Source organism: Pimephales promelas, chromosome 8 (assembly GCF_988280905.1).
Source record: "Pimephales promelas chromosome 8, fPimPro1.hap1.1, whole genome shotgun sequence".
Classification (NCBI taxonomy): domain Eukaryota; kingdom Metazoa; phylum Chordata; class Actinopteri; order Cypriniformes; family Leuciscidae; genus Pimephales; species Pimephales promelas.
The window spans coordinates 16,527,634-16,537,555 of record NC_142776.1 but is presented as its reverse complement, the minus strand read 5'-3'; the positions used below and the strand labels follow the sequence as shown (position 1 = coordinate 16,537,555).

The 9,922-nt window shown below is 44.1% G+C and overlaps 1 protein-coding gene across 3 annotated transcripts; it reads left to right on the top strand.

Moving 5' to 3' along the window:
• The first annotated feature begins 867 nt into the window (after positions 1–867).
• LOC148977696 (paraneoplastic antigen Ma3 homolog) lies at positions 868–4,295 on the top strand. Of its 3 annotated transcripts, XM_089134088.1 has the most exons (3): positions 868–1,013; positions 1,090–1,154; positions 1,956–4,295. In XM_089134088.1, exon 3 carries the CDS (start codon positions 2,637–2,639, stop codon positions 4,293–4,295), a length of 1,659 nt encoding a protein of 552 aa, XP_088990214.1. In that variant the 5' UTR covers positions 868–1,013; positions 1,090–1,154; positions 1,956–2,636. The 3 variants fall into 3 exon arrangements, with proteins under 3 accessions (XP_088990214.1, XP_088990213.1, XP_088990212.1); XM_089134087.1 differs by having other exon boundaries at positions 868–1,154; XM_089134086.1 differs by having other exon boundaries at positions 870–1,013; positions 1,090–4,295.
• Positions 4,296–9,922: the final 5,627 nt, after the last annotated feature.

Genomic DNA, 9,922 nt, shown 5'->3' with positions numbered 1-9,922 from the left:
TTTGTTTGAAACAAAAGTGGCCATGTTCACAAATTGCATAAACATGTATCTTACCCACCGATCTATACAATGTGATTATATTAGTGGTCTTACCAGGCAGATTCTTCTCTAGTTGTCATAGGATGTCGTAGAGCACCTTGACCTTTACTAGGTGTTGATGTAGTTGGGCCCTGGCTTTCTGTGGTTGTACTGTTATGATAGCTTGAAAAAATAAAACCATATATTTAGAATTCTTGAATTCGATTATAATCACATGTAAATTATCCATACTATATTTTGTTCCGGTGTAAAAGTGTGTGCATTACTATTTACCGGTATAACGACAATACATTAAAACTGATGTCACGAAACAGTTGTTTTGTACTGAGTCATAATTTCTTGCAGAACCAACATTAAAGGGTTAGTTCACCCAAAAATGAAACTTAAGTCATTAATTACTCACCCCCATGCTGTTCCAACCCCGTAAGACCTTCATTCATCTTCGGAACACAAATAAAGATATTTTTGATTGAATCTGAGAGCTAGATCAGTCCTACATAGAATGCCTAAGGGACTGGCTCTTGACGGCCCATAAAGTCATTAAAGAAAAGGTTTAAATATTCCATGTGCCTACAGCGGCTCAATTATAAGTTTATCATGCGACGAGACTACTTTTTGTGCGAAAAAAACATAAATAACGGCTTTATTCGACTATTCTATTACTTCCTTATTGGCGCATGCGCGAGAACTGAGACGAGGACGTTCTTCTCCTTCGACTACTTTTTGTTACCGGCTGCTCCGCTTAGGAGTATTACCGCCCCCTACCGTATAAGATGATGTGCTGATATAGCTGGAAGTGCAAAACGTTCTGTTTACAAGCAGAGGAAGATGCGCGTGTAACCCACACAAGGTTACTGATGTGCAATACCTTTTTTAAGCCACCAGGGGGTGGGGCGTACACTCCAGGGAGTTTAAAAAAAAAAGCAACGACACATCTTTCTTTTATTAAAGACATTGTCCGAACGCATCAACTGGTATGGAAATATCCTTTGAGAAATAGAAATTCTAAGAGAAAAATTGTACTAAATTGTAATGTTATGTGTCCATAAGGTTGAAAGCTGTGAGAGAGAAAGTTAGATCGTACGACTTTGCAAACTCCTCAAGATATATCTCCGGTAAGAATATTAATGTTGATTTGACTGTTATGCTGGCCGTGTTAGCTTCAGCATAGAAAAAAATACTGTTCTTATAAAACCAATCGGAGTTCTGATCCTGATTCTTACTATCTGATATCATATAGACGCAGATTCTGATTGTTTTATGCTGTTCGAGATGTGACCCATGTGCTCGTAAAAGATCGCAAATCGCGCTAGCCAAGTGCTAATGATTAGCATTTACAATGTGGATTCGTCCTGATTTTAGCTCTGTTGTTAGCTCAGCTAAACTGGTAACTATTAAAGCAGATCTTTTATAGTTTTCCCAATGTTAAGTGTGTTAACTGTTGATTTAAAATTCATTTGATTGAGTGAGTATTCATTTTATTACTTGTTATCTGTAAGATAAGGGTGATTTAGTTCATTTAATTGCCAACCTACATATTTGCACTCTATATGAGGAACATAAGATCATATTAACTGTTAAAAAGAGTGAATATATTAAAATGTGCTGTTAAAATGTTATTAAGATGCATAAATAGATTTAATAGAAGTTAAAAACATAAATATCTGGGTTCAGAGATGTCAATATAATATTTCATACTGTGAGATGGAAGTACAAGATTGAATTATTGATTGTTTATTGTAACTGACCTATCTTATATGGTGTGTTGTGTATCTATTCATTCATATAATGATTAGAGTATTTATATCCTGTACCATTTGGATATATATTGATTTGAGTTGAATGGATTTAAGTTGAATTGAATTTGAGTAGAAATGAGTTAACAGTAACTAATGTATTGTGTACTGTATGCATAGATTGGTTTTTTGAGAGGATTGAATCATCTGAATCTGACCTGCGGTCAGTGGCGAGCCAACCAAAGAGACTACTGAGTGAACCGAGAGCCTGGTGTGGCCAGCCGTGGCATCTTCGGAACCATCTTCATTTTTTTCCTCCATTATACACAGATAAGAGCATACATAAACCTACCCGGGTAGTGAAACGAACATACTTCGATACTTTGAGGAACACACATACACACCAAATACTGTTACGGACTCTTTATTTTATTTGAGTTTTATTTTGGGTTCAGTGTGCGGATGTGCACTCAGGAAGCCGGCTTAGATAGGCAGGGAATGTAAATAATTGTCACCAATTTGTACGATACATCTCTTGAGCTTCATATGTATTGTTTCTTTTATCTATTGAACTAACTGTTATTAATTTGTTCAATACATCTCTTGAGCTCATCTGGGTTGTGTTCTCTCTTTCCTGCTAACGTTCCAGGCTCCGTAGTCGTATACCTAGAACTCTGATATTGGCCAGTTTGACCTATAGCTGATTAGATTGGTCGTCAGGTCTACTCAAAACCCAAGAGAGGGTTACAAGTGGCGAGCCAGCCAGGAGACTGGTTGTGTGTTAGCAGTGAATCACAAGAAGTCTGAGAAACTATTCCCAAAGTGTGTACATTTTGTTATCTTTTTAGAGAGCTACTAAAGATGGAATTCATAACGAGCTCTTGTGTCAAAGTACCCAATGCAGTAATGGTGAGTGGTTTGCTTGAATCACAAGAAGACGAGGAGATCATAGACTTCCTTAAGAGATATGGCTCCATGAGACTTGTCCCAGTTACTGATACTAACTCAGAATTCTATAAAAACCTGATTGTTGAGTATCAAGAGGGGGTTTCTTTTGAAGCCTTAGCCCCTCTTCTGCCCTACACGCATGTGCTTAAGGACAATCCAGGTGCAAAATACTATGTCCAAGCTCTGGCAAGTGTATACACCACTAAAGTTGGCTGCAGTGTTACTAAAGTCTACCTTGATGAAATAAAGCAGTTAGCGAAACTGAGTGGGCGAGGTTTCGAGGAGGTGTTGAAAGACATGATGTCAGAGATCAGTGAGGCAATAGAAACTGATGGCAGTGGTGATAATGAGTTTGAGCGCAGGCAGCTCAACACGTCTCTTGACACATTTGGACCCCCACATCCCCAGTTGCTCTCAGATACTTTAAAGGGAAGGTTCACTCAAAGTGGCGCCGAGCCATGCCCACCAGCTGATGTGAAGCGCAGCCTGTCCGTTGCGGAGAGCGACCTGAATCCACCTGAAATTCAAAAGGTCATTGTTGAGCACATTGTGAGGAGAGATGAATTAAACACGCATTCACACTTTCCCATCAAGCTTCGTTCATTCTCTGGTAAACTCCCCAGACCCAACAGTGAGACAGACTACGACACATGGCGTTCACATGTTGAGCTTCTCAGGAAAGACCCAACCCTGTCCAATCTTCAGAAATCACGGAAAATCTTTGAAAGTTTGCTTTCCCCTGCTGCAGATATCGTCAAAAGACTGGGCTCTGAAGCCACTCCTGAAACTTGCCTTCAACTGCTGGATGCAGCCTTTGGGACCGTTGAGGACGGCGAGGAGCTTTTTGCCCAATTCATGAATACTCTTCAGGATCCTGGTGAAAAGGCCTCTACCTACCTCTGCCGCCTTCAAGCTGCCCTGAACCTTGCTGTTAAAAGAGGAGGAGCTAATGCTAGAGAAGCAGATAGACACATTCTGAAACAGTTCTGCCGCGGGTGTTGGGATAACCCCTTACTCTCTGACCTCAACCTCGAAGTAAAGAAAAGTCACCCACCAACATTTTCGGAGCTCCTGTTATTAGTCCGCACTGAGGAAGATAGACAGGCAGCCAAAGTCACACGGATGAAGAAGCACCTTGGCTCACACCGGCAGCGAGTTGTGGCAAGTTCTCAGAGTGCATGTGTCTGCAATCAACAGGCAGCATTCCAGCCTGAGTCAGATCCATTGACAGAGCTTAGACAGCAGGTGGCGTCCCTGCAGAGCCAACTCACCATGCTAATGTCTAAGAAAACCAAGAAGGTTCCAAAGACCAAGGGGAACTCTGAGCATCCATCAGGTGGGCCAACATCTAAACTTGACCCCAGAGCACCAAGCTGGAAACCTATCGACTCAAAGACAAGCACCCAGCCGAGACCTTGGTATTGTTTCAACTGCGGGGAAGACGGACACATCTCCTCTGCCTGCAGCAACAATCCAAACCCCACTCTCGTTAACGAAAAAAGAGATCAATTGAGAGAAAAACGACGCCTCTGGGAGGCTAAAGAACACTCACCAGACAAAAGGGATTTTTAGATGGAGTCTCAGTTGCAGGGCAAACTGAGGCTGGAGCAGTTCACCAACGCCCTGCTAATGATAAAAGTGATGCCGAGCCCAAGTTCAGTGCTGCCTTGAACCAATCTACTGTTAGAAAACACCCCTTCAGAATCCCGCAGAAACTTATAGGCATGAAAAGTACAGGCCAAGTTACCATCCAGGGTAAACAGTTTAGCTGTCTCCTTGACACAGGTTCACAAGTAACCACAGTCACCAAGTCTTTCTATGATGAAAACCTACCTGAGCAACAGATCAAACCGCTCTATGACCTTTTGGAAGTTGAGGGGGCCAATGGTCAATCTGTGCCCTACCTTGGGTACGTTGAACTCACCATCACCTTCCCAAAGCAGTTCCTTGGAGATGAATATGAAGTCCCGACATTGGCCTTGGTTGTTCCAGACAGCGGCACTTCAGGGTACCAGCTACTGGTTGGTACAAACACACTCGATGTAGCATTTTGTATGTGCAGGGAGAAAAGTCCAGCAAAATACCATCCTGTCTCGAACGGCTATAGGACAGTCCTGAAAGTACTTCAACTGCGACAGGAACGAAGTCATGACAGTAACATTGGACTGGTGAGGATGCGAGGCAGGGACAGAAAGCTCATTCCAGCTGGAGAAACCGTCGTTCTGGAGGGAGTGGCATCAGTTAAAGAGTTCCATACTGAGAGGTCTGCTATCATTGGGTACCCTTCATCCTCTTCTCTGCCTGGAGGGCTGCTAGTACAGCCCTGTCTAGTTGAACTACCAGGCCGTCTACCAGTTGTGGTCTTAAACGAGTCGGAACACGACATCATTATCCCAGCTAAGAGTGTGATTGCTGAGCTCAGTGCAATCCAGGCTATCCTGTCTCACAAACAGAGCATGACCAATCCAGGTGAACCAGAACACTCCAAGATGGCTGATTTAACCTTCGACTTTGGTGAGTCCCCGGTCCCCCCAGAATGGAAAGATAGAATTACTCAAAAATTGAATAGCATGCCTGAGGTCTTCGCCCAGAACGACACAGACTTTGGAAGGACAGACAAAGTCAAGCATCACATCAAACTGTCCGATGAAACACCATTCAAACTCCGAGCTCGCCCGATACACCCACACGACGTAGAAGCTGTTCGTCAACATCTTCAAGAGCTTCTCAATGCTGGGGTGATTCGGGAAAGTGAGTCCCCCTTCTCTTCCCCAATCGTTGTAGTCAGGAAGAAGAATGGCCAGGTGCGCCTCTGTATTGACTACAGGAAACTGAACCTGCAAACAGTGAAAGATGCATATGCACTTCCGAGGATGGAAGACACCTTCACAGCACTCTCCGGTTCCAAGTGGTTCAGCGTCCTCGACCTTAAGTCTGGTTACTATCAGATTGAAGTCGACGAGGTTGACAAGCCAAAGACTGCCTTCGTTTGCCCACTTGGTTTCTGGGAGTTTAACCGGATGCCTCAGGGCGTGACCAACGCCCCAAGTACCTTCCAGAGACTGATGGAAAAGTGCATGGGAGATATGAATTTGAAGGAAGTTGTTGTTTTCCTGGATGACCTGATAGTCTTCTCGAGAACATTAGAAGATCATGAAGCCAGACTCACCAAGGTCCTTAATCGCCTGAAGGAGTATGGACTCAAGCTGTCCCCGGAGAAATGTAAGTTCTTTCAGTCCTCAGTTCGGTACTTGGGGCATGTGGTCTCAGAGCAAGGTGTCGAGACCGACCCGGAAAAGATTGCAGCGTTAAAGACCTGGCCAGTTCCTCAGCATCTAAAGGAGTTAAAGGCTTTCCTCGGGTTCTGTGGTTATTACAGGAAGTTCATCAAAGGCTATTCAAACATAATGAAACCCCTGAATGACTTAACATCTGGCTATCCACCTCTAAAGAAACACCCAAAGTCCAAAGAAAAGAGTGGCCAATACTACCATCCCAAAGAACCGTTCTTGAACCGTTGGACTCCTGCCTGCCAACAGGCATTCGAGATGATCATCGATAAGTTGACGACGTCCCCAGTTCTGGCTTTCGCAAATCCTGAACTTCCTTACATCCTTCACACGGACGCAAGTACCACCGGCCTCGGAGCGGCCTTATATCAGGAGCAGGAGGGACAGCTGCGTGTCATCGCTTACGCGAGTAGAGGGTTATCGCGTAGTGAGTCCCGCTATCCAGCTCACAAGCTTGAATTTTTAGCGCTAAAATGGTCTGTGACAGAGAAGTTCAGCGACTACCTCTATGGCAATCAGTTCACAGTAGTCACAGACAGCAACCCTCTCACCTACATACTTACGTCAGCCAAACTCGATGCAACTAGCTACAGGTGGTTAGCTGCTCTCTCTACCTTCTCCTTTAAGCTCCAATACCGCCCCGGGAAGCAGAATGGAGATGCTGACGCACTATCACGACGTCCCCATGGTGACCTGCGTGACGACCCCTCATCTCAAAAAGAGTGGGACAAGATCCGCCAGTTCGCGCAACACCATCTATCAAATCCTGATAATATTGAGGCTGTAGATCAGGGGGTTGTTCGTGCCATCTGTGAGAGACACCTTGTTTATTGTGCCAATGATGGAACGGGCAATGATGGAAGTATCTCCCTCGTTGAAAGCCTTGCCATCTCTGGAGATGCTGTACCTGACAGCTTTGCACAGGAAGATGAGCTGGGAGGGCTTCCCATCGTCCCACACTTATCAGAAGCCGATCTCAGAGACAAACAGAGGGTGGATCAGTGCATTAAACATGTCATCTCCCAGATTGAGTGTGGAGAGAAACCACCGCCCACAGTAAGAGCTGTGCTCCCAGACCTACCTCTGTTGTTGAGAGAGTTGACCAGGCTTGAACTGCGGAACGGCATCCTCTATAGAACACGTCAAGAAGAAGGCCACACAAAGTACCAGCTAGTTTTACCTGAAGAACTTCGTGAGACGGTCTTAACGAGCCTGCATGACAACATGGGTCATATGGGAAAAGATCGCACGCTGGACTTGGTCAGAGCCAGATTCTACTGGCCGAGGATGGCCTCTGACATTGAGAGGAAAGTCAAGATGTGTAACAGGTGCGTGCTCAGGAAAACCCTACCTGAGAGGGCGGCACCTTTAGTGAACATCATGACAACAAGACCGCTTGAACTGGTCTGCATGGACTTCTTGTCCATTGAACCGGACAGAAGTGGCACAAAGAACATTCTCGTGATCACAGATCACTTCACAAAGTATGCAGTGGCTATTCCAACGCCAAACCAGAAGGCTCAAACGGTTGCAAAGTGCTTATGGGACAATTTCATCATCCATTATGGTATTCCAGAGAAACTGCACAGTGACCAAGGCCCCGATTTTGAGTCACGGCTAATCAAACAACTGTGCGAAATTGCAGGCATACAGAAAATACGAACAACTCCGTACCACCCGAGGGGAAACCCGGTGGAACGCTTTAACCGCACTCTGTTAGACATGCTTGGCACTCTGGAAACCCAAGATAAGTCGCACTGGAAAGACTTTGTGAAGCCTCTGGTCCACGCATATAATTGTACCAGGAGTGAAGTGACTGGGTTCACGCCGTATGAGCTAATGTTCGGACGCCAACCACGCCTGCCGGTCGACCTTGCATTCGGCTTGCCTGTCAAGGAAGAGCAACAGAGGACACACTCCCAGTACGTGAAGCACCTCAAATCCCACCTCGAGGAGAGCTACAAAATTGCTGCAAGAAGTGCTGCCAAGGTAGCTGAAAAGAACAAAACGAGGTTCGACAAGCGTGTGACTCCTTCTGCTCTGGACATTGGAGATAGAGTACTTGTTAGGAACGTACGTATTCGTGGAAAGCACAAGCTCGCTGATAAATGGGAATCCACTGTCCATGTAGTAGTGCGGAAAGCTGGAGATCTTCCCGTTTATACAGTAAAACCAGAGACCGGAGAAGGCCCTTGGCGCACGCTGCATCGAGACCTCTTGCTCCCATGTGGTTTCCTCCAAGTAATGCCAGAAGAACAACCCAAAACACTTGAGCGCCGCAAGACACGCCAGAACGTTTGCAGTGGCCTAAGAGAAGTTGATCAGTCCTCGGATGAGGATGATATTACTCCTGTTACATGGTCCCAAAAAGAATCAGTTCCAGAAGTAACCAGATACATTGTCTCGCGAGATGTCCCAATACACCATGGTCAAAGTCATCCTAAAGAGAATTTGACAACAAAACCCCACAATGTGACTGATGATGCCCCAGCTAATGCGATTATCGTACCTGACATCACTCCAGTCGACCGAGTACAGCTGGACCTAAACTTACCTGGAAATGATCCTGTGGAGAGGGAGATGAACTTACCTGAAAATGGTGACCTTGCGGAAGGCTCGGAGGAGGACTGTACTGAACAACTCCCAATCCTCTCCGACATACCAGAATGTGATGAGACGCCTGTCGCTGAAAAGAAAGGAGAAGAGGAGATTAAGGAGCTGGAGGAACAAGCAAATGCTGATGACCTTATCAGGAGATCTGAGAGGAATCGTCGGCCACCTAGGCGGCTGGACTACACTGAATTGGGAACTCCCTTAGTAACAGTGGTGAAGTCATTCTTTCAAGGGCTGACTACTGTGTGGGATGACATCATGAGTGAGAGTGATGCGTCAAAACATTCCCCTGTTTTGTCCCTTCCGGTGATGACCGTCTGAACATTGCCATGCACAGGGACGTGCATAAGTTTGGAGGGGAGAGTGTAACCCACACAAGGTTACTGATGTGCAATACCTTTTTTAAGCCACCAGGGGGTGGGGCGTACACTCCAGGGAGTTTAAAAAAAAAAGCAACGACACATCTTTCTTTTATTAAAGACATTGTCCGAACGCATCAACTGGTATGGAAATATCCTTTGAGAAATAGAAATTCTAAGAGAAAAATTGTACTAAATTGTAATGTTATGTGTCCATAAGGTTGAAAGCTGTGAGAGAGAAAGTTAGATCGTACGACTTTGCAAACTCCTCAAGATATATCTCCGGTAAGAATATTAATGTTGATTTGACTGTTATGCTGGCCGTGTTAGCTTCAGCATAGAAAAAAAATACTGTTCTTATAAAACCAATCGGAGTTCTGATCCTGATTCTTACTATCTGATATCATATAGACGCAGATTCTGATTGTTTTATGCTGTTCGAGATGTGACCCATGTGCTCGTAAAAGATCGCAAATCGCGCTAGCCAAGTGCTAATGATTAGCATTTACAATGTGGATTCGTCCTGATTTTAGCTCTGTTGTTAGCTCAGCTAAACTGGTAACTATTAAAGCAGATCTTTTATAGTTTTCCCAATGTTAAGTGTGTTAACTGTTGATTTAAAATTCATTTGATTGAGTGAGTATTCATTTTATTACTTGTTATCTGTAAGATAAGGGTGATTTAGTTCATTTAATTGCCAACCTACATATTTGCACTCTATATGAGGAACATAAGATCATATTAACTGTTAAAAAGAGTGAATATATTAAAATGTGCTGTTAAAATGTTATTAAGATGCATAAATAGATTTAATAGAAGTTAAAAACATAAATATCTGGGTTCAGAGATGTCAATATAATATTTCATACTGTGAGATGGAAGTACAAGATTGAATTATTGATTGTTTATTGTAACTGACCTATCTTATATGGTGTGT

Coding starts and splice junctions, on each gene's coding strand:
- LOC148977696 (XM_089134088.1), top strand. CDS start 2,637: ATGGAATTCATAACGAGCTCTTGTGTCAAAGTACCCAATGCAGTAATG.